Below are 25,304 nucleotides of genomic sequence, written 5' to 3' on the forward strand. Positions count from 1 at the left end.
GCAGAACAAACACGAAAAACAGAGTGTGAGTGCAAGCAAAATTCAACCATACACTGGCCTTGTCAGTCAGTAACTACATACGGAAACTTGTTTGCTTTCTTTTTCCAAGATTTTCCCAGCTAACTCACGTCAGAGCCCCCCCCCTTTTGTCAATGCTTTTCCCTCGTTCTTATATTGTGTTCCTTCTACACATCCACACTTAGAGGCCAGCTTTCCAAGAAGAGCTATAATAAATGAAGTATCCAGCAAGGAAGGAACTCTTTGAATTAGACAATGAGAACTAGGTATAGAAGGAATCCTATTGCTAGCAGGCACTGCTCATGTGCCCTGCACCGACTATCCTGTCAACTAAATAGTGAATGTTTTCATCCAAACATTGAGTCACATTTTATGCACACACGCGCGCACACACACACACACACACACACACACACACACAGCTGAATTAAACATCTGACCTGCTCCTTGAATCAATTTCCTGAAAGAGTCTCAAACACCCTGCAAATGCTGCTTTGCAAACCTCCTTTCTGATTCGGATTCACACAGGTAATTCTCTAAATAGCATCTGTCCTCCCAACAATTTGGATCAAATACATACTTGTGAGTTTGCAGGAGAGTGAGCCATTTCCCAAGAAAGCTGTCTCCACTGCTTCCCCTCAGATCCTGGATGTGTGGAGCTGGAGCTGGAGCAGGGAGGGGCCTCAGGTGTATGAGCAAGAACAGGAAGTCGGGACTAATTATACCTTGTTTTATTTGGCTATTTGAATAACAAATAAACTGGCATGTTTCATTTCAGTTGGTTTTTCAGAGCGAATAACCTCAGGCTGGCATTGCATTCCAATTAGACTCGGGTTTTTAAAGTGTTAAAATTAATGTTATGATTGGATGCAGACTTAAATCTTTTTCTTTGAAAAACAGGGATTTTCAGGATGAAAGGAAGCTCTCTTTTCTGATTAGAATTAGAGCACCCAGCACCTGACCGCAGTCCATCAGTTAGTGCTTATATCCTGCCTGCCCCAAAGCTACCTTGATGGCACAAGACACAACTTTAAAAAATTGGCTGCAGAGGCTTTAAGACTTGGCAAAAGACACAACCAAACTAACCTCTGAAACTATTATGTGGTATAGGATGGGGGGCGGGGAGGCTTTAGCATACGAAATTTGCTAGGTAGAGGAAATTACAATAGCTCCTTTACTTGCACAGCAAATAAAAATACGTGTTTTTATCATTTTAAAATGTCACCCATGATACTGACTACATGTGTTTGCTGTGCCTGAAAAGAACAGTATGTCCATATTTTATCTCGCAGAGTAGGATTTTCATTCTCGGAGCTCACTACACGTATATCAGGACATCTAGAGAACACGAGCTCTCCCTCAGCCACTTCTCTCTTGGGGGCTCGAGAATTGCTTGTGACGAGGAAGAGTTCTGGCCCACAGTTCACTCTTTCCTTGCAGGCTGTGTACCCTGTGAGAAAGCCTTTCTATACTACCTTATCATTTTCGCCATTTGTAGATATTGGGGAAATAAACAGTTACTCTGTGCTAGAAAAACGTGGAGGGAGTTCATGCTACATGTAAAAGCTGTTCCACACTTATCTCAATTCTCTCGAGTAAGAATACCCTAGTGTCCCTCCAGATTTTAATATTCCACTGGTCCGTAGTTTCTCCAGGTTATTTGAAAGTAGGCTTAAAAATATTTGTCCAGGCACTATGTTCGTCAATTCTGAAGGATCTGAAGAAATTCCCTGAGGTTTCTTATGACTAAAATTATTCCATATGTCCAAAGATGGAATAGATTGGAATGAGTGAATTCCCTGTCACTGGGTATGTTGAAGATGGAGGCAAATAGGCAGGAATCTTGTAGAGGGAATTCAAGAACTGGATGGATAATTGATTCAGAGTCTATGACGACTGGTGCCATGATCTTTCTTTAACCAAGCAACTGCCAGCTGACACATGAAAGTGGGACAAAACACCCAATGCCTGGTGTGCTGAATACTAAAGAATGGCATAATCCTCTTAATTATGATGCATTTACTAGATTAGCCTAATTTAATCAAGATAATTCTTGAGGTTTCCAAGGGCTTTTTAATTAGGATGGTTTACTGCAGCTGTATTAGCTGTTAAATGGAGCTTATATTCAGTACACAAAATGCTACATTTCCATGTTTGCAAATGGTCACAAGATATACATATATTTTTTAAATATTTATTTGAGAGAGAGAGAGAGGTGCAAGCACAGGGGGGAGAGGGAGAGAGAGAATCTCAAGCAGACTCCACGCTCAGTGTGGAGCCCAAGGCAAGGCTAGATCCCACCCCCCTGAGATAGTGACCAGAGTCAAAACTAAGAGTTGGACACTTAACCAGTATGTCAGCCAGGCACCCCACAAAATATGTTTTTAAAAACGGATTCATGGGGCACCTGGGTGGCACAGCGGTTAAGCATCTGCCTTCGGCTCAGGGTGTGATCCCGGCGTTATGGGATCGAGCCCCACTTCAGGCTCCTCTGCTATGAGCCTGCTTCTTCCTCTCCCACTCCCCCTGCTTGTGTTCCCTCTCTCGCTGGCTGTCTCTCTGTCAAATAAGTAAATAAAATCTTTAAAAATAAATAAATAAATAAAAATGGATTCATACTTTGTACAAAAACCTGAGTCAATAGGTGACATTAGAGTATTTCCTCTAAAAGACTCTAAATTTAATCTTCTTCATCACTAACTTGCTTTGTAGTAAAGTTTCTACTTTTTCTTTGCTCCAGTTTACATTCTAGACTTATTTCATAGACTGTAAAACCTCTAAAAATGTCTGTGTTAGATAATCACACACTAAAATTCTAATCCAATGAGGCATAACTGAAGTTTTCAAGAACACATTTGAGAACTTTCAAAGAAACTGTTAAAATTCTGTCATTTAACTAAAGAATAATTATGCATTAATTATGCAAAATCATGAAATTTTGCAAATATGTTTTGACAGTTTTCTGAACATCCTCCCTTTTCCCCCATTTTTTGATATCTTTGGTATTTTTCAACATTCTTCTTGGAAAACAATCACACCCCACCCAAAGAGTGAAGAAAAGTCATGATCTGTGTGGGGCTGGCACACGCATAGAAGATTCTGTTGGGAGAGAAAAGCACTGTTCTCTACAAAAGGAACTCCCTGCCACACTCATGCTGCGTAGGAGTCTTCACAAGCCCCATCTGCTTCCTCCACATTGTCACCCTCAGATGCAAACTTCTGGAGGAGGAGCTGGCCTTTCAGCTTCTGTGTGGTGTTTCGCCTGCCCCTGTCCCATCAGGTATTGTCCGTTCTCCGTGTTGAGGGAGACCAACAAAACAAGACACTGTAAGAAAAGCAGCCCTTGAACTGGTTGTGCAGAGTCATTGTTTTTAGCTATTTACTTTTGCCCAAAAGCAACAGTCCTGCATAAGATATCAATATACACGATATGCAGATATTCGATAATCATGACCTCCCTTTTTTCTAATCTACCCTCATGTCACTGAGGAGGAGTAGAAATTCCTCCCACATACCCCACCTCTTCTTCTTGTAAAGAAAGCATCATTAGGATTTCTAAGTGACTAAGAACAAAAGTACTAAATAGCCATAGGATTCTGGTACAATTAGAGATTTTCTGGCCAGTAACTAGAGAGTTAATTTTGGACATTACAAAGAAAATGTTAAATCTGTTGCCAGGTCATTTACTGCAATGTTAAAAGCTACAAGAATGAGTTTGCCCAGCACCCTGGAGTCTAATAATGTAATCATAACTAGTGCACCGAGGAGAAGGAACGGTCTTCTAACACTGCTTTAGAAGTGATTTATTGATCCCTACACAATAATTCTTCAGCAATTCATAGAACCAGAATTTATAGATTTATTCCTAACTTCAGGAAAAATTGACTTCACTCTTCAACCCTTTGCCTTCTTGCATCAATCTCTGAATTGCAATTAGCTAAGTTAAATAGTGATCCTGAAAAAGCATTCCTCCACCACTCGCCCTCAACAAAATGTATACTTTACATAAAGGAGGAAAGAAAAGGATATTCAGACAGCATTATCATACACATATGATTATGCAGAGTTTGTAGGCTTCTCAGTGGAGGTTGGTGAAGGAGTTCTCCAAGTGGGAGCTATATGAACAACTAAAAGGAAAATGAATACATTTAAAATATAAGCTAGGACTCCTATAAATTGAAAACTGCTGAAATTAATAGGGGAAAACAAACCAGCATGACCTTTTAAGTAGAGGACCTGGCACCACTAACATTTAGAATACACATGCATTTGACCCAGCAGCTTCACACTGGGAAGTTATGCTTTGCTATGTTCATACAAGGGCACAAAGACACATGAAACACATATGAATAGGGATGTTCATTTCTGCACTTTTTAAGTAATAGAAAAACACTCATCTTGCCCTAAATGCCCATCAAGGAGGATAAAAACAGCAATTCCATTATGGTATTCCACACAAGGAAATACTATGCAGCCTTTAAAAGTAATGTTAGGTGAGGCTGTCAAAAATCACATTGTCCAGTAATACCGCAACAGTGTTTGATGGAACAATAAACTTCTGGAGAGTTACTTATATAAGAAACTTAAAACTTTGAAGTTATATTGAGAGGAGGGGCAGAAGCTGAGGGAAGACAGAAAAGTTTCGCTTTTATCTTGGAGCTTCCTGTAGATTTTTTTTTTTTAAACCACAAGCAAATATTACTTTATAGATGTTAAACTTCTGTACAAAAATGAAACCTATAGAAAAGCACAATATTTGAATACCCAATATATGCACATTTTAAAAGCTTAAAAAATATGCTTTTTAGGTCAATTATGTTCTATTAAAAGACACTTGCATTATCATGTCATCATTCATCAACTAATGGGGTCTTTTAACCCCTATTTTATTTGTACCACCTCATAAAGTTGTTAGGAGGATTAAACACAGCGACACATGACTAACTTTTGGCTCAGGGCTTGATTCATTTTACTCAAAAAGGTTAGCCAGCTGTTATTTCTTACAAAAGCTAACGGAAGGGTACATTGTGAGGGCACAGAAAGCAAATTAAGAGAAATGTCTGGATGGGGGCAACTGGGTGATGCAGGTTAATCGTCCAATTCTTGGTTTCAGCTCAGGTCATGATTTCAGGTCCTGAGATCGAGCCTTAAGCTTCTGGCTCTGCACTCAGTGCTGAGTCTGCTTGTCCCTCTCCCTCTGCCCCTCTCCCCATGCTCCCTCTCAAATAAATAAAATCTTTAAAAAAAAAAAAAGTCTCTGGATGTATGCAAGTGCATATTAGTCTACTTTTGTTCCTTTTGTTCCTATATGAGAGCCCCTCCTCTTGATCTGGGTTATAAATATGTTTGTAACATATGCCCTTATTCTTTTATCTATCTATGAAGATTTCCACTGCTATGAGAGTCACTGTGTACTTCCTAAAATCATAGTCACATTAAGAATTAAATGGACTTGATTAAAGAACACAAATGTTAGCATGTTGTCCTAGACACTTAAGTATTTAATCCTAAAATTCGATCTATTAATGCAAAAAGATACTAAAAAAAAAAAACAACAAATTCACAACAGCCAGGGATTATCTCATCTTGCTTCAGACGGTGGGTGAAAAATATCACAGTGTATCATAAATGAGGATCTGTAGAATGTGACATGTTAGGGTTGTATTCTGTTGTGTTTCCTTAACGACCAAGCAATAGCTTATCGGAAAGTTCTTGGCTCTGCTGAGTCAGTGTCCCAATAACAAAATGCCTCTTAACCATGAAGTGATGCTTGCAGAGGTCAAATGAACCAAAGGTCCAACCCCTCAGCATCCTCCAAGTTGGATCTTGAAAATCTTTGCTTTATGAAGCAAAATGAAGATGTGACTACAGAGGAGAAGACAACAATGTGTCTACACACACGCAGCGTTTACTCCAGTGGGGGAGAGGGACAATAAACACTCAAACTACCACACTAATAAAGTAATTTCAGAGAGGGTGGCACCATGAAGACAGCAAAACACAGCAAGAGCCATCCGAACTATGTTAGGTAGGGCCGCTGTGGAAGAGAGTGAGGTCATTTCATGCTATGGCAGTCCAGTGTTCTTCACGAAGATTGTGTAAGAAAAAAGATACCAGCACATAAAAAGAACATTCACGAAGAGACCTTGAAAGCAGATACTTGATGCAAAAGTGTTCATGCCAAGACATTCACTAATAATGAGCATCACGTCACCTATCTCCAAAGGGGCTCCTTTCCCTCGTTGGATTTATTAGGACTACCTAGCGAATCTCTCACCTTGTGGGCAAATGGAATTTACACTTTCTTTCCTGAAAGCATTCTCTAATTAATTTATACCCATAAAGACCAAAAAATTTTTTCACTTATGACTTACTTTAGAATTCAAGTCTCTCTCTACAGTGAAATGGCCCATTTTCTCCCACCATTATGCCATAGAGTTCTAATTTTTCTCTCTCAGGCTGTAAAACAGCTGTTTCTAATGCATATGGACAGATTTCAAGTTTAAGTGGCTATTACACTGTGAGCATTTCTGTAGTAGTTTTTACAAACTGTTGAGCATTCGCCTTCATCTGAAATGTCAGGGGGGCTCTGGTGAATCCGAAAAGCAGAAGAGAAGTAGCTTATAGGATTGTTGGTTAAGAACAGCCTCTGGTACTCTCTGGAGCATATTAGCTCTTCATAAGAAGCAGACAAACCAAAAAAACAGGACAGCAGTCATGTTCAGTCACCTTCAGAAGCTGTCAACAACAGGAGAGAAGGACCTGAATGGACAGAAAGGGAGACCAGCAAAAGGGGGAACGATGCGCCTTGTTCTAAGTGTACGATTTGAATAGATAAGGAAAATATGTCATTTTTAAAAATAAGTGATAAGTGCATAGAAGTTCCTTAATCTGAGGACTACACTGGAATAGAGTGATTACATGCAGGGGGGCTCCGAAAACCTGCCTGGGCTTTTTTCCTCCAACTACTTCTGAGGCCGTGTGCCCCCCGCTCCATGTTAGCGAGGTCATTTTGCACACAGGCTTATTATTATTGGGACCCACTGTTATGATTTGCCTCCACAGCAGCCTTAGAAACACCTTTTTCTTTAAATATTTTAATAACTAATCCTGATCTCTGAAGAAAAACAGAAAAATATACTCCACCATAGTAACTGAACCAGAGTACCTTTTTATTATATTTTGTACTGTAGTCAATACGATCTGCCAAACCTTTCTGAGGAACTTAGCTAAGCTAACCAGATCCTTCTAAAATCTTAAATGTCAGAGAAAATAATTCTGATCTTCACTTTTCAAGACTTTAAGGATTTAAAGGCTACTGAGTTCAATTCTTTTCATATTTGATGATTAGTGTGGCACCTTCGAAACTGGTTGAAGGAATGCATGAGAGAACACACACCATTTTTCCTTTTGAGTGGTGGACCTTTTCATTTTGATTTTTCTTTCTCAAACTGTTCTTGCTATGCAAACTGAGGGCAGGCTATGTTTTCACAATATTTTATGCATAAGTATGGTTTATTGTATTATTAACATAAATGCCTTAATTTAGTAGTTTTAAGGACTGAGATCCTAGCATATTTATATCACTAGGTGGAAAGTTATCTATAGTTTTAAACTGTACTGTTAGCAGAAAAGTATAAATAAAAGTTATGTGTCGTTCAGTGCTCTGAATTCTTGAATGATGAGACTTACATAGGTATCCCGATCTTCTGAGACTTCATAATGTAAGACATCGCGGCTGAGATACTATTTATTTTGTGGCAAAGGGAAATGGGCTGTTTCTATAACCATTGCTTGGAGCCATGGAAATTAATCTTATGCCACTTCTATCAAGGGGAAACCGGAGGCCTTAAGCTATGTGGTGGAGGTGGGCCAGATCTTGATTCATTCTTGGAAGCCTCATATACACCATTTCACAAGTGATACCTGGAGACCACTTTAAGCGTATTTCATTTTGGTGTTAGCATTGGTTCTGCAGCGAATAATGTGTCAGGGGTGGGTGGTAAAGTTGTAAGTAGGGACTGATGGACTGCTATCTCCAAAATTACAGAGCTGTGCGCTCTCCACACACTTGTCAAAGCTTGGCAACAGAGCCCTGGGCCTGGCCCAGACCAGGACTGGAGTCCTGCTGTGGAAGCAGACTGCTGGTGACCCTGGAGTCCTCTGCACTGGAACTAAAGGGAATTTAGCAGCACTATTCTGGTCCGTGGGTTCTACCTTGGAGTACCACCTCCCAGCTCTCCGCAAGGAAGCCCCTTGGCGACTAGGAGGTCAAGTGGGAGCAGGAGGGGTGCAGGCATAACATCTGACACGGGACCCTGGCCCTTTCCCTTCTTCCTAAGTCTGTGTGGGAAGGGTGAGGTGCCTACCGTCAGGGAGAGGTTGTGGAGGACCTAGGACCTGCTTAGGTGAAATTACATGAGGCCGTCCCTTGAATAGCAGCCAGGAGACCACTTTGTCACCTGGTGATGAAGTTGTCTTCCTGCCCCAGTTTCTTCTTAGAATAGCATCCCTGTGAGGTCGTCTCCTAGTTTTTAATAATTCCTTGTATTTATTTAGTGCTTTTTCCTCTCCCCAGAGCTAACTCTAAGAGTTTTCCATATGTTACTTCAATAATCCTCATTACAGCCCCGTGCCTGAGCTGGTTAGAAAACGGTGCTAATGGGGCCAAGGTCAGCACTCAGCCTCTCACAAACCCCCTGTGAGCAGCCCCATTTGCACGGAGAAAATCTGTTTCATGGCCTCACTCTGCACAGCTAACCATAACCAATTATTTTTAAAAAGCTTACAAGAGGCCACAAAGATAACAGGTAATAATAACAACAACATTGAATGAGTGCTCACTCTGTGCCAGTGATTTTCTGTATTTTATCTGCTTATTATATGTTAACTAATTCAGCTCTCCCAAAACATCCTTTAAAAAAGTACCCACTGTTAGACCCATTTTAAAGAAGAGGAAACCGAGGCCTAGGGAAGTTAAGTAACTTGCTCAAGGTCACACGGGAAATGGCAGAAGAGGGGTTTTAATTTCATCAGTCTGCTTACAGGGATCATACTCTGAACCACTGCTCAATGCTGCCCTCACGGAAGTGACACTGTGGGTGGCACAACTCGGAACACAATTCCTTACTGTATCAGAACATTACACACAACTTGGCAATACAAAGCACGAGGTAGGGAGTTGAGGAAAGGGACACAGCTGACATTTAAAGGGTAGTACTAACAATACACCTCAGGTGCTGTGCCGTGCACACCACAGACGCGGTCTCGTGTAATCCTTACAGCAACAGCTGGAGACGGGTACTACTGCCTTCATTTTACAGACGAGGATACTGAGGGTCAGAGAGTCTAAGTAATTTGAATAGGGATATTTAGCTGGAAGAGCCAGAATTAGAAAAGAAATAGGTCTGCTTTTTTTTTTTTTTTTAGATTTATTTATTCATTTATTTGAGAGAGAAAGAGAGAGTGTTGGGTAGGGAGCCCGAGGTGGGACTCAATCCCAGGACCCTGGGATCATGACCTGAGCCAGAGGCAGATGCTTAACCGACTGACCACCCAGGTGCCCTTGAAATATGTCTGCTGCTAATGCATATGTTATTTGCGTGGAACTTCAGGTGGCACTCCCAACTTAATTAAAGTAAATAGCGACATATGTGAATAAGAAATAGAGGTCTAGAGCTGAAGAGAGCTACCATGAGCGATGGTATCCAGGATTAGAGCCACACTTTTGGACTTATGCTGCAACCTCTTTCCTGCAACTATCAAATGCCTATCTCTTTTGGCCCTACTCATATGCCACAAATGGAAAATGTCAACCCCTGTGGCCACACAGGCAATGCTGGTGACAGAGGAGGTTTACAGGGATACCAGAACCTACCTTATTTGTTGATTGGGGGTATTCAATGATACAGCCTATGTAAACTGTTGGGACGAAGTCAATGAGCAACAGATGTTTAAAAGATATCAACACCCAAAGAGCTCCTGTCTGTCATTTGAAGCAAATGGGAGTAACTATTAACTGTGTCCCTCTCTGGAAGCACCAAATGGTTTTGAAAGAAGAATGGCCTCCAGACAGCACGGGCTCTGGCATCAGTTATACCTAGATTAGAACCATGGTTCTGTCATTCCTCCTTGAACTTCTGTGAGCTACTTAGCCTTTCTGAACTTCTTTCCTAATCTGGAAAATGCGGACAACAATGGTACCTATGACATGGGATTGTTAGAGTAAAGGAAGGAATAAATGTAAAGAGTCTCCCAATCAGACCTTAGTAAAGGCTAACTACTATTATTATTAAAGTAAAGATCTCATGAAAAACTACAGTGTAAAACTCTGCCTTTCCCCCCCAGTTTTTGCAGTGTAGAAATGGGATTTCACTTGTGTTACCATCCTGCTGCTTCACACACTTGTAGCCAGTCTGCTTTCTTAACAGTGTTCATTAGTGGAGGGAAATTTTGCTTTTTCAGCAGATAAAGTTTCAGAGTGCACTGGCAGGACATGTTGGCCCCTTGATCAATAGCTCAGTAGTATTCATATTGATCCATATTGGCAGTAATAACTAGCACAAGTGTACTGGAAATTGTATGTGGCATATTATACACTCAATACAATAAACAGCAGCAAGATCTTAAACGGGGACATTCTGGCTAGTGTGCTTTGACAATCGTTAATGCTACAAATGCCAGTTTCTGGACTGCAAGTTCTTTGTAGCTTAAATATCAAAACCAAAAGAAAGAAAAACCCCAAATTGTTTCCTGTCCATTATCCTCAAGTCAGACAACGCAACCTGGATATGAATTCCACCCGAAAGCAATACTTCCACTGTGGTTAGCAAACCAGACTGCTTTTCGAGTTTAACTTGACCTAATTAAGGATATGGGGTAGAATTTTTGCCATAATACACTGAGATCCTCCGACAAGTCATTTAACATTAGTGTTATTCCATAACTTGCCAAGTTATAACATAAAAGGTAACGGTTTACTGCAGCAAAACTTCAGCTTTCACGAAGGGACAATATTCTAAGGCTCTAAGCCTGGGCTCCAACAAGGCTCCAAGCATCCCTTTCCCCAAGTATTTTGCTATGTTCTCAAAGAGCTCTTACATCTGCTAAAGATAAGGCAAGGTATACATGTGACAATCACTCAGGAGGCTTATGTTTGGAAATTTCTCTTCAGGGTGTCACAAGATAACAGAGACCAAGGTGGAGGAAAAACACATTTCTTCTCACTGTGTTATTTGCTCTCAGATTATGTTATTTTTTCCTGTCCCACCATCACAATCTGGATACACTTCTTAAGAAGTTTGGGGTGAGTCAAACCTATTGTGTTGAAGATGCCTGTGCTTGAGAAAGGGAATACAGAAGAGGCAGTGGGTGGAACATATCTACCAAGAGTAGAAGTCCAATTGGGTTCCACATAAAATTTCAACCACTATTAGTCTGCTTTGACCCCAGAAACTTTTTTCTTCAGGACTGTACTTCCTCCTCAATAAAACATGCATTAAAGAATCTAGCCAGGGATCTCTCATAGATTTGGTAAGCCTGAAAGACTCAAGTGACTTGTACATAGTAGGGCTCAGGATTGGTAATTTAACGAACACATAATCCCCTGAGATTGGGAGATGGCATCATGCATAACCACCTGGATGTGCTCACCAGTGAAAGGTAATAAGACACAACTCATGAAAAGGGCCCAACACAGTGCCTGGTGTGATAGGGGTGTTCAGTCAACAGTGATGGCCACCCATTCCCTCATCACCTATTAACCTACTGGAGTATCTGGGTTTTCAAGTAACAAAGAACTGTGAGCTTTATTGACTGGTAAGACTTCAAGAACCACAAGGTCTCTCTTTGAGAGAACTGGCTATGAATCTTTCCCCTAGAGAAGTTTATAAGTGATGCCTAGTTGGGGTGCATGTGATTAGAAGGTTCCCCAGATAAAGACCCCCTGGGGGGCTCAGTCATTAAGCATCTGCCTTCAGCTCAGGTCATGATCCCAGCATTCCTGGATCGAGCCCCACATCGGGCTTCCTGCTCAGCGGGAAGCCTGCTTCTCCCTCTCCCATTCCCCCTGCTTGTGTTCCCTCTCTCGCTGCCTCTCTCTGTCGAGTAAATAAATAAAATCTTAAAAAAAAGACACCCTGGAGAGTCACCAGACTCCCTCTCATGATTCAGGGTTCAGGTCCTTTATATGGTTGCATCTGGGAAGACCTCGGGGAGATAAGCTTTCTGATCTGGAGCTACAGAGATTGACAAAATCAGGGCCCAGAGATGACCAGGAGCTGAGTGGGGAGCCAAGGAAGATTACTTAGAAGAGGGGAGGTAAACAGGTTGGCAAGATAAAGGGGTCAAAAGCAGGACTGAACCAGAGCTGGGGGCAGTTCTTGAGAGCCACAGACATGGGTCCAGGGTAAACAGGTGCCTTCTTGAGGCTCTATGTAGAGTAAGAGAGGTCTGTGGTTGGTTTTTATGCACCAGCTTTGACACAGAACAAAGGTAGATATGATGACACATTTAGAGAGTCTATTCTAGGGGTGCCTGGGTGGCTCATTCGGTTAAGGGTCTGCCTTCCACTCAGGTCATGATCCCAGGGTGCTGGGATCGAGCCCCATCAGGGTCCCAGTTCAGTGGGAAGCTGCTTCTCCCTCGCCCTCTGCCTGCCACTCCCCCTGCTTGTGCTCTGTATCAAATAAAATCTTTAAAAAACAAAAATAAAAAATAGTCTATTCTAGAGAGCATAGTTTAAGAGAGGGTTTTTTAAAATATAATCTATTGACACCTCAGAACCCTCTGAGGTGCTAGTTAAAAATGCAGATTCTGAGGCTCCACTCAGGCTTCATGAATCAAGAAGACTTGGAGCCAGGGCCCCAGAATCTGTATTTTTATAACCATTCCCCCACCCTACGCACTCATGGGATTTTTAAGAATTCTAAGGCTTTAAAAACACTAAAATATGGTAAAGTGTAAGGTATTTAAAGACAGGAAACTTGAGTTCCAATCTTGGCTGATCTTGGGAGTCACTTGACTCTACTGAGACTTAGTGTCTTCGTCTGTAAAATGCAGATAATGTATTTCTTCAGAGGAGCTGCTTAAAATGGAGATCAAAGTTGCCTGTAAATGCAAATGTTTGTAATTATCACATTTCTGAGCCAAAGTGAAATCTTGGAGACCTTGGAGACCCCCACCATTGTATGTAAGACAGATCTGGGCTTGGTTAGTTATCTCTGAATTGGCCAGTGTTTTGGCCTTAGCTCTGAGTCTCCTGGAAGGCTCTCCAATGATCTCTTACTATAGCCAGCACTTATAACACCGTCTGATGGTCAGTTTGAGGGCCTGGCGTCAGGAGGTAGACTGCTTGCTTTTCAGATCCTGGAGTCATGAGGGGGAAGTGCTTTGAGGAGCCAGACGTCTCAGGGGTCTACTTCTATATGGGTGAATTCCAGGGACATTTAATGTGCTAAGCTACTTGGGACAGTAGCTGGGTTAAGAATTAAGAAGCAGAAGAATAGGATTAGAGTCCCAAATGAGTTGATGAATTGGAGAAACAGTCAAGAACAAAGGAAAAAAACATTCAACAGGAAAAGTTCCGAGTGATACTTGGAGGAAATGATTATTAGCACAAACGCAGTCTGAGCAATGTCCAGCCAAATGAGGATAATAAGCTGAAAACAATCCAGTGAAGGCCGGCTGTCACTTAAAACATGAGTGTGGAAGTTGGCTTTCTAACTGAAGCACAGTTTGAAGGAACTGTGAGGTAATCGTCACTTTATCATACCTTCACGAGACTTCATTGTCCAGTTCTGGACTTCACAGTTTGAGAGGCACGGAGTCCTTGGACATAGTTCAACAGATAGAAATAAAGATGATGAAATTGTTGGAGAACAAGAACTATGAGAAAAAGCAAAAAGATCTGGTATGATTTAACCTAGGGAAGGAAAGCTAAGGGGAGACTTAACTCTTCCCATCCATGAATTACAGTTGAGGGTGACCGATTGTTCTTTGTATCCTGTTGAGAAGTAAACAGGCTTCAGTTCAGCAGAAGGGGTGTATGGTAAGGAAAGGAAAACCTTCCTTGTGATGAATGTTGAGGGTCTGAATAGGCTGTTGTAGCAAGACAAAGACTTGTTTCCAAACACTGACCAAGGAACCTACCAGACTAGGGTATGTGGAGGTGGCAAAATGCTAATTTATACTATTTGTACAAAGTTGGAAGGAAAGATAATATTGACTAGATTTGGCATCAGCCCTGGCTCTGGCACAGAGCTGTGATTTGGGGCAGGCAATTCTCCGGGCCTCGGTTTCTGCGTTTACAAAATGACCTCAGTTGCTTTCTTTCTCAGCTCTCACATTTCACATTCTGTGCTGTTCTAGAGTCATGTGGTAGGTGTATTTAACAGGTTAAAAGTTTCCTTCCAGTGAAGTGAAAACAGTAAATGTGTTGAGAAGTTGGGCCTTTGATCTGGACCTGATGGGCTCATGTCACGGGCCGGGGTGGGGCAAACTGTGGAGAGCTACAAGGTCCTTATGGGGGATCATGTGGTTCTGAAAGAAAGCTGAAGAGAATGCAGGATCCCCCTGAAGAGGAACATGCCTTAAGCAGAAGGAGAGCATGAGGGATACCTATAAGCCACCTAGGAATAAGAACATGAGGAGGACAGAAGGCGGGGGTGCAAATCAGGATAAGCTGATGAAGATGAAGCCTTAGCTACTGGGCCCAGCCAAGCCCAAGGACCTGGTCTAGAGTCAACTACTGAGGAGGCCAGTCAAGCAACTGCCAGATCAATGCGACCTGAAACCAAGAACACTGGGTCTGTATTCGGCTAGGAAAGGCCCCAGTTCCAAAGGTCTGAAAGCACAGACTTTGGACCCAAACAGACTTGGTTTCCATTTTACCTCTGCCATTTATTAGCCATGTGATCTTGGACAAGATGCTTACTCCTGTTAGAACATAATTTCCAGATAATAAAACAGGGATAAGAGATCTACTTTATAATATATTGGTGAAGATTAAATACACGATTATATGCCTGACACAAAACTTCTGTAATTCTGACTTGGGCCTGGGAATGGAATTAAGGCAGAATAAAAAGAAACTTCAGTGACCTCATGATTTACGGAAAGGGGCTGACACAATATTGCCACCTACGAATGATCCAGACGAACTTTCGTAGCATGTTCACCTATGTTCCTCCAATGATCCTTAGGAATAATTAACTTTAAAGTAAGTATTATTACTACCCCATATCAAAGAAAAGAAATTGAAGCTTAGAGTAGTAATGCCTGTCCAAACTCAATTAGTAAGTTGTAGAGTTGGGGCAGTCACTAGGTCTTCTGGTTCCAAAGTCATTGCTCTTTTTCCTAACATCTATTTCATGGGAGAGAAACAGGAAGAACACTGAGAAATTGATGAGTATTTTAATATTATAATCAGGTTAGCTGAGTAATGTGAGCCTGGACTTATCATCTGGTCTAATCGCTAGTAGTCTCTGAAAGGTTGTTAGACACCCCCCCCCACCGCCGTGCTCCAGCCTGCAGACAGCAGTGCTGTGCGGAAAGGGAGAAACTGAGGTGCAGCCCTCAACTCACAGGTTCCAGGGTACCAACTTCCCCGAGAAGTCTCTCCTCCTGTCCCCATTCTGCCGCCAACCCTGCCAATACAAGCAGAGTCAGAACTAGATCGACACAGCTTTCTGTTTGTCACATTTACTGAATGAAGAGGGCTCTTCTGTTCATACCTTTAAATAGAACCATTACCACTGATCTGCCATCACTCTCTCCAGGAGCCCTTAATAAACTTCAAGATCATTACTGAGTCACTCAGCTCTTTTTTCCTCCTAGCGGAGTAACCATCTCTCTAATCTCTCCTTACAGAATTCCTTTCCAACCAGCAAAGCACGCCTGTGACTCTCATCTCCCGCTTTAGACATTGATCCCAGGACTGGACATTCACTTCTAGTGAGGCCAGAAGCACCATTCTCGAGCCAGAGAGAGGGCTCTCCCCACCAAGTACCGACACAGTAGCTCCTCTTTCCTTTCTTACCCCAGAATGCACTCAGACACCCTCCAGGGCCTGTTCCTGGTCTAAGGACACACATACATACCACCACCAACAAAAAAACAACACAAACAAACAAAAACAAACCAAAGGTCTGACATTTTCTTCTCAAAATAGTTTAGACGGTGTCCTCCTGGAAGCAAGGAGTATGACTAAGTGATTTCTTAAAGTCCCTTCCAGCTAATGATTCATCAGACATAGAATTTTAAGCTGGAATGCACCATTATATTCTGGGCCAAAGGCCTCATTTTTTGCAAATAAGGAGAGTGAGGTCCACAGAGGTTAAGAGTTGTGGAGGCTGCTTGCTACAGTGGAAAACGCACACATTCGAAGTTAGAAGTTTGGTATGTGAGGCCAAATTTACCAGTCACATACTGTGTGACCTTGAACAAGTCATTAACCTCTAGAGATTCAGTTCCCACAGTTGAAAAATGGGAAGAACACTATCCACTCTACCTGCTTCTGAGCGTCATTCTGGGCATCTTATGGCATCACGCTTAGGAAGGACATGATAAATGTAGCCAACTGCTTTATCAATATGTTGCACTATTAAGGAGCTTGTTCAAGGTCACAGGGTGGCAAAACCAGAATCTTCTATTCCAGTGTAGTTCGATATCCTTCTTGACATTTTTCCAATTCTACAGTTATAGGATTTTCTCGTAAGCCACCACACTAATTTGATCTCCACATGCTTTCCTTTAAACCCCTGGATATGCACAGACTCAAACTGTGGGAATCCAGACTGGCTCAGATGGATTATAGACCAGCAACTTTGAAGACTTGTTGGGGAGACCTCAAGCAGCCTTCCATGACATCACAGTTATGGCTCTCAGACTCTGGATTGATAGCTTCCAAGGGACTGCAGACATTCATGAGCTACCTTTCCTTGTAGCTCTACTAGCCAGTTTCATAACACCAAATTGGACACTGGAGATGGCTATGTGATGGTTTGTAATGGACTATTAGGCTATAGCATGTACCCTGAAGGCTGAAGTAAGAGGAGAACGAGCCACAAAGTAAAGTGATGACAAAGACTTGAAGTTCACACTGGACAGAGATTCAGGAACTTGTTCAGTGGTAATAGGCGACTTACTGCACCAATCTGTGTAGTCCACATAGAAGAGTCAGGGGATGCCAGTTTCGTTTCACAAATGAAGTGTGGGCCCAAGGGTTATGTATTCCCATGGACAACTAATGGCAAGGGCCACTGGGCTCTGAGCTCGATCACTGCTATTAGTGCATTGGAAAAGATCAGCTACATTTTATTTGGCCCCATTATTAATCACAGGGAATAAGGAGTCCTCAGGTATAAAAATCATCTGTCTTACTCATCAAGAGATGGGCATACCTGCCAGTACTGATATTTGATGGCACTCTCGTACAATGGGGTAGACTGGCATGTGCCTTTCATAACCGATGCCTCCCCAAGCTTGACAGGGGATATCCTTCTTTCAGTTATTGAAGAGTTGAGTCTCTTCTCAGACAATGGTCTTTGGCCTTTGAAGAGCACAACAGAGAAAGCCTACTTTTCACTCCTTTCTTAGGCACAAAAAATGTTTCAAACCTTCAGAAATAATGGTGAGATCAAGCCTATAATAAATAGAAAGTATAGTTCTTTGCTCTAGGCAATAAAAAAAAGGGAAAAAGGGGGGAACACTGTGGGCCAGTTCAGCCAACAATTTCCATGTTAAAAAAAAAAAGTTCAAGTTGGAGCCATGTGGTCTCAATAAAGTAGTAAAATATATTTTCTTTACCCTACACTGCATGTGCCCATAACCTTCCTTTTAAATCATCTCTAACCAGCCCCAAATCACTCTGACCGCAAATCATTTGGTGGCTTTGGTCTCCAGGCAATGGAATGTGCCGGAGTAGACGGGGAGTCGCTACCAAGAGTGCTCAGAGGGAGCTTCCACTCCCTCTGCTCAGGCGCACAGACCCCAGCAAAGCCCTGAAAGGGTTCCGCGCTGATATAGCACATGACATCATAGCTCAATCATTCAGGAAAAAACTGCCACGGCTGCAGAATAGCACAACGTGCCACAAACCACAGTGGGCAGATAAAGCCGAAGAACAGCTTTTCTTATGAAAACATTCACGAATACCACAGGCAGCTGGCAGAGACGCGTTTAATTACATTTACAGAAACGCATTGTATCCATCAACCCCACCATCTTTGGAGCTGACCAACAAATGGGAAGGTCGCTGAAGCCTGTCTTCAAAATGAGAAAGCCAGGAGGGCTTGAAGTTTATGTCACTGCGTTTCATAATGTGTATTACAACTAGATTTGACCCAGCTGTAAAATCGTTTGATGGGTTCTGAAAGGGTTTCCAAGTGAATGAGACCTCAATAGTAACCCTTCTCTAAACTTACAGCTGGAGATTAACAGCAGCCCAAGGTGTGAGAAATCAATTATTCAATTCATGATTAATTTAAGAGACACTGAGCTTGTCCCAGGCATAAACAAAGCTCAAGCGACTGCCATCTGCCATCACATCAGAGGACCCAGTCTTGTATTTTGCAAGTGCCATTGGAACTTTTGTTTATTTTTTTTTTTTTAAAAAGAAACTGTTCAAAGAGTTAAGTATATAGACTTTGAAGGGATGGTAAATGTACAGGGTGTGCCTTTAGGCATCTCAGAGAAACAAAGTTCAGCATGCACCAGTAAAGTATGATTAAAGCTCAAGAGAAAAAAACTGTCCAAATAAAATGCTTTAAAAAGAGTACTTAAGCATCATCTTAAATAAACACTAAAGTAGGAGTTTGAAAGGAGACTGCAGAATCTGTGTGAGACAAGAAGGATATGCCTGAAAAGTCCCGTGGACTTGCCTAATTTTAGCCCCAGAGAGCTATCATTGCTGCTAATTCTAGTCTGTGATTTCACCTAAGTGAAAGGAGATTTTCAATAGCAAAAAGAAAAGACCCAGCAAAACCACACAGCAAATAAACAACAAATGAAAACACTTTGGTGATCAAAGTAGGTCTCATCCCTAAAGGAACAATAAAAAATTATATAGTAGCTAGTGACCACTAATATCTAATAACCAAATCTTTTCAGAAACATGTTTTCTTATAGCTTGGTAATATACCTGGCAATAATCTCCTTTATCAGACACCCAAGGATAACTTTCTGATTCATTTGCGGGTGAGAGGAAAGCTCAAACGTTATGTTCCCAATATCTTCATGTAACCTCTAAAACAATGGTGGGAGAAAATGTGAGGCTCTTGGGTTACTGAAAATAACCTGTTTGCCATTATGTGGGCAATTATAAGCTAGGACTTGCTTTTCAAAATTGCTGGGTTCAGCAGAAATTTCCCATGGATTTATCAGCAACAGAAATAAACAAGCATTCCATTGAGCTCCACCTGAAGTGTGAGAAGGGCTATTGAAAGTCTTTTTCATCAGGTGGACAAGAATTCAGCTTAACCTACCAGGATGTTAAGCTGCATTCCAGTATTGTGATGATTTTCTTTATCACCAAAAAGCTGAAAACAAACTGCAGCTCCCTTCTGAAGTGGTCCTTCTCCTTGGCCCCTGCCACATACCACATCACCCCTCTCTTTCATCAGTAGCCTGTCAAGTGAGAGAGGTGACTTCAGCATCCCTGGAAAGCACAGGTGTCAGGCAGGGTCTCTATGTCTGCACTGCAGGTAGACTGGGGGGAATCTCTTTGTAAAGTCACGCTGGTGACCTCTGGATTCACTCATTTCAAGAGTTCACCCAAACTGAATATTTATAAAACTGTAACAGCAATGCTTTCCATAAAAGCTAATGGGGAATGTCAGTTTTTCACTTTAAGCTTTCCATGGTAGACGAGTCATCAGGAATGCATTCTTCCCTATTGTATTCTGCCTGCCACTTGTTCCCGGAGAACCACAGCCAACTGAATGCTAACGAAGACAGGGACCCCATCCAAACGGCTTCGAGGAGAACAAGACTAGGAGAACGTAGCATTTGATTTTGTTAGACAAAGGACTGCAATCAAGTGAAACCCAAGAAAACAAACAAACAGGCAACTGAAAAGCAACAGGTGTGAAAACGCCCAGATTTCTCATGGGGAAAAAAAATCACCAAAACCTTCCATTGAAGTGTTTCCAGCTAAAATTCATTCAGCAACTGATCAGCGGTTAGACTGTCAGAGATTGCTCCCTCCGTGAAAAGTTTTCCTTCTACTTCAACCAGGGATGGAGCGGATTACAAAGAAATGAGAAGGAACACAGACTCGGCGCAAACCGCTCCAGGAATATAAACGCCAGGAAGAGAAGCTTCTCTCAAAGTATCATTTTTTAATGGATAAAAGGAGGGGGGGAGGGGAATTCCACCTTCCTCCTCCCGCCCCTCCCCCACCCCAACTGTAACAACAGAGAAGTCGCGCGGAGCCGGACCCACCACCCCCACCCCCGCCCCCTAAGAGCGGTCGGAGGGAGAACTAGGAAAACCGTGGAGGAAGACGGTCTTCCGAGCCCACGACAAGCAAACACCCAGAACAGTGCGACTCACAGGAGTACCTGCATGCCACTGCCGGGAAACGCTGCCAAGCAGTATTTCCTGCCCCTCTACATGAATTTAAGGCTCTCACTTACCAGTTGAGCAGGAGACACGCTCTGCCCCTAAAAAAAGCTCCCCTCGGGGGTCTTTCAGATCTCAGCTGTTCCCAGCTTGCAACTTCGAGGCTCTGAATTCAGTCTAGCTTGCGGACTACAACGGAGAACACGAACGGGCAGCCGAGCTTCCCAAAGCCCGGCCCCTCGCAGGCAGCGAGGAAGACGTCTTGGCGTGCTGGGGCTCCGGGGAAGCCTCCAGGCGGCCAGGCCCCCTCGAACAGGCTCGGGGCGAGGCGGCCCGACTGCAGCCGCGCCGAGTGCGCCGCGTCTCCCCGAGAGGCCGCGTGTGCGCGGTGCGCTTGTGTCAGAGAGGGGGCTGCTGGGGAGGGGGAGAGGGTGTGTCCTGGGGGGGAATGCCGCTAACTTCCACAAATAACACTGAGCCGGGATGGAGGGCGATGCAGCAACCCTCGCTCCAAGCCCTTATCAAGCTTAGGAAGGCTTTGACTTTAGCCGGGAGTTGCAATCACCCGTGGAGAAGGTAATAAGCAAGTTCCACCCACGGTTTCTAACGCCCGTTCAGCTGTGGTTTGAAGCATTTCCTAATTCAGTTCATTTAGTCAGCATCCAGTCTCTGAAGACACCTTGGGGGGAAATCCAGGTGGAAACTAGTAGTGAATTTGTAGTAGTTATAAAAGCAATCCATTTCCGTCTTACTCTTCCTTATAAACCCTTTCACGCAGGAGGTTATCTTTCAATTACACTCTCTATCTGCATTCTGGCGAATTGAACTGCTTTCTCTGATGCTGCCTTACTGTAAAGCTATAAATTAATTACCGTATTACACATGAAGCCGCTAGGAAAAGGAATGCTGAGAATAATTCTGGTTTTTGTTCTTTTTTATGTTGAACAAGTCTGCCATTAATCAAGTCTTTCCACCAACATCTAGGGAACAGACCCAAGACTGGGACTCATTGAGAGATGAACATGTGCATATGTCTGGTTGTTCTAGTCTTTGCACCATTATGTCATAGTGACTCAGTTACCACACAGACAGATATAATGGAGAAACAATAGGAGAAACAAAACCAACTATTTAATAAAGACCTACCTACTTGCCAACTGTAACAGTTTGTCAGACAGGGCCCAAATTTTAAACATTTTTAAAGATTATTTCACCACTTCCATTGTTTCCCATTCTTGGAATCACAGAACTGCTTGTCATTGGTCAGTCTGGAAAACAGAAACCCAGGATTGTATTTGGAAATTTAAGGAAGAAACTCGTAAGGGACACATGAAACGATTAATTTTAACATAGCATGTAAAATGTCAAAGGCATGGCAGATTCTTGAAGCCAATTAGAAAACATCAGAAAGTGTGTTCCAGAAAGAGAATAATCTTGAGAGGTCCAAAATAGAGTGCAAAAAAATATTTTTTGAAATGGAAATAAAATGTTGAGAGTTTAGTATATATCTTTAGTTTATTTTTATTATCCTGAGGAAGTGATGGGTCATGAAATATTGAATTTTTTTCTCACATATTGTTTCCTCCTTCCTTTTGAGAATCGATGTAAAGTTAGTAAGGACGAGTTTGCTTTTCAAACTGAAAGTATTCTGGGTTTGGTCGGGTTCAGTCCCTTCTTGTGTGTCATTAGGTCCTTTTATTTGTTAACTACACTTCATTTATGGAGTTCTGCTAGTCACTGAATAACAGAGTCAAATACTTTTGTTTGTCTGAAAGGCATCACTGTAAAGCAGGGTGGCCTTATTGGGTGGGTGTCTCTAAGATACATTTCAAGTCCTAACCACCTTTCTCGTCTCCAGCAAGGGTTGTTAGAACAATCTCTGTGAATTAAGGGAAACATTTTATTGATTAAAATGCCAAGGCAAAAGCAGAAGGAGAAATGGGGGTGGGAGGTGCGGTTCAGTATGTGATCACCATGAGCACAAAGACCTGAGCATCCCTTTCAACTGCCTTTGCTAAAACTCTGAACATTTTTGAAGTCCGAAATTTACTTGAAGTATCCAACATGCATAAATATCTTAGTCAAAGACAACGTCCCTTTCGTGGCTCTGTGTGTGCAGATGAGACTGAAGGGAAGATGAACATTCTTCAGTCCTTCCGCATATTATACAAAAGAAAACTACCTTCTGGGTTGTACCTATTAGTGGTGTTCCAAATGTTTCTGGAAATTGCTTTTTATTTCTAGGATCTGCCCCCTTGCTTGTGTCCCAAATGTGAGAAATATTCCAGTGTTGAATGTTTTGTAGAGTTTCTTGGGTTAGGAGAGGGAGTGGTGACAGTGTTCTCACTGTGTGTGGTCCACAGAGCACCTGTCTCAGAAGCGGGGGAGGGGAGCTTGTTGAAAATGTAAATTCCCTCGGCCCTACTCAGAGCTGTTGAATTAGGATCTTTTGGTCTGGGAGCTATGACATTACTGTGTGTGTGTGTGTGTGTGTGTAACTGAATGTTTTGAATAAGTAATACGTTCACATAATATGAATAAAGGTATATACCCTGCAGTCTCCCTACCACTGTTTCCCATACGTCCCGTCCATACAGCTCCTCCAAGGCAACAGCTGATAATAGTTTTTTCTGTAGACTTGCAGGTTTCTTTATGCACATACCTGCAAATATAAATTCTTGCTTTTTTTTCTTTATTTCTTAAAAATACTGTATGCAGAACAGTTACTGTCCTTTACTTTGCTCCTTCACTTAAATATACTTCAGGATATTTTTCTATATCATACATTCAGTTATTCATTGATTTAGAAAGAAACACTTATTATGCACCTTCTACATGCCGAGTACTCTTGTATATGCTAGGGATACAGATATGGACAAAACTAACAAACATTTCTGCCCCATAGCATTTATATCTTGGAGGAGGGTACATCAAGCAGACAATAAACATAACAAGTGAGTTATATACTGTGTTAGAATATAATTCGAGAAATTGAAAAACTAGAGCAAGATAGTAGGGATTAGGAATATCAGGTGACAGGTTTTAATTTTAAATGGAGTGGTCAGAGGTGGCCTTATTGAGAAAATGACATGTAAGCAAAGACTGATGTCAGTGAGAGTGAGATTTGGAATTATGTGGTGAGTATGTGATCCAGACAGGGATCAGCTAGTGCAAAGGCCCTGAGGTGGGAGTATGACAAGCATGTTTAAGGCAAAGAGGCCAGTGGACTGGAGCAGAGAAAGTGAGGCAGAATGTCATAGGGGGTCAGAAAGGCAAGAGGTGGGGCAGATCCCATAGGATCTTATAAGCCAATGTTAAGTATTTTGGTTTTTACTCTTAAAGCAATGGACAGCCACTGGAAGGTCTTAAGAGGAGGAAAAACATGATACAATTTACATACATATCAGCACACAGAAAACATGCCCGTGTTTAATGTTGTACAATATTCCCTTGGATAAGTATACTGCAATTTTATTCAATCAGGATGCAACTGATAGAGATTTGGGTGGTTTCCAATATTTTGCTATTAAACAAACTTCCACAAATGGCATTTTACACTTGTGCAAGTATATCTATGGTATTAACTTCCACAAGTGGGATTATTGAATTGTGCATTTCTAATTTTGATAGTTACAGTCAAATTGCCCTCCAAAAGCCTAAACCAATTGACACTCCCATTAACAATGTTGACTAGTTTTTGTTTTCCCACAGCCTTGCCAACAGAGTGTATAATCAAACTGCTGGGCGTTTGCCAATCTGATAGGTGAAAATGATGTCTCAAGATAGTTTGACTTGCATTTCTCTGATTTTGAGTGAGGTTGAGCAACTTCTTCATATATTTAGGAGCCAATTCTATTTCCTTTGTTGTGGCCTCTCTGTTATACTTCGCCCATATTCTATGAGGTTCTTGGCCTTTTTCTTGACAGATTTATTTAAAGTTCATACATATTAAGGAGATCATTTCTTTGGGTTATGAGCCGCGGACTGTTTTCTCCTGTCATTTGGCTTTTGACTTGGCTTATGGTATGCTTTGACATGAAAAGGTTTCTAATTTTTATGTAGTAGGAGAAGGTATAAAGGAAGGCCTTTTGTATATCATCGATTTGGATAATTTTATTTTTTGACATTTAGATATTTGGCAGATTTGTACTTTCTCCTGGTTTAGTTTATGAAGTATTAAGGTATGGACCCTGCTTACTTTTGCTCCAAGTAATGATCCAGTTTCCCCACTACCACTTTTTAAAACAATATTTTTTAAAAATGTAATTGTGGTAAAAAGCAGATAACATAAAATTGACCATCTCGACCATTTTTAAGTGTTCAGTTCAGAGATATCAAGTATATTCAGGTTGTTGTGCAACAGATTTCTAGAACTTTTCATTTTACAGCGCTGAAACTCTATACCCACTGAACAACAACTCCCTATTTCCCCCTCTCCCCAGCCTCTGGCAAACATTGTTCTACTTTCTGATTCCATGAACGTGATTACTTTAGAGACCTCATATAAACGGAATCATTTTTGTGACTGGCTTACTTCATTTAGCATAATGTCCTCAAAGTTGTGTGACAAGATTTCCTTGCTTTGAAAGGCTAAGTAATATTTCACCACATGTATAAAGCACATTTTCTTTATCCCTTCATTTGTTGATGCATTTGGGTTGCTTATACCTCTTGGTTGTTGTGAATAATGCTGCTATGAACGTCAGTGAGTACATATCTACTTGAGG

The 25,304-nt window shown here is 41.8% G+C and overlaps 2 protein-coding genes across 4 annotated transcripts in view; both read right to left on the minus strand.

Annotated features, from left to right (window-relative positions):
* Window positions 1-21,216, minus strand: part of LOC109489461 (palladin-like) — a 228,795-nt gene extending 207,579 nt beyond the window's left edge. Inside the window, exon 1 of one of the 3 annotated variants that reach the window (XR_004625790.1) lies at window positions 20,652-21,216. The gene's annotated coding sequence lies outside the window, so the exon portion shown is untranslated. The remainder of the gene's footprint in view (window positions 1-20,651) is intronic. The other 2 variants (XM_019798527.2, XM_034661395.1) reach the window with 2 other exon arrangements.
* LOC117802464 (palladin-like) overlaps window positions 20,706-25,304 on the minus strand; it is a 133,412-nt gene continuing 128,813 nt past the window's right edge. Inside the window, exon 3 of the mRNA XM_034661726.1 lies at window positions 20,706-20,991. Coding sequence (XP_034517617.1) covers window positions 20,706-20,991 — 286 coding nt within the window. The remainder of the gene's footprint in view (window positions 20,992-25,304) is intronic.

This window comes from Ailuropoda melanoleuca, chromosome 5 (genome assembly GCF_002007445.2).
Source record: "Ailuropoda melanoleuca isolate Jingjing chromosome 5, ASM200744v2, whole genome shotgun sequence".
NCBI classification, from domain to species: domain Eukaryota; kingdom Metazoa; phylum Chordata; class Mammalia; order Carnivora; family Ursidae; genus Ailuropoda; species Ailuropoda melanoleuca.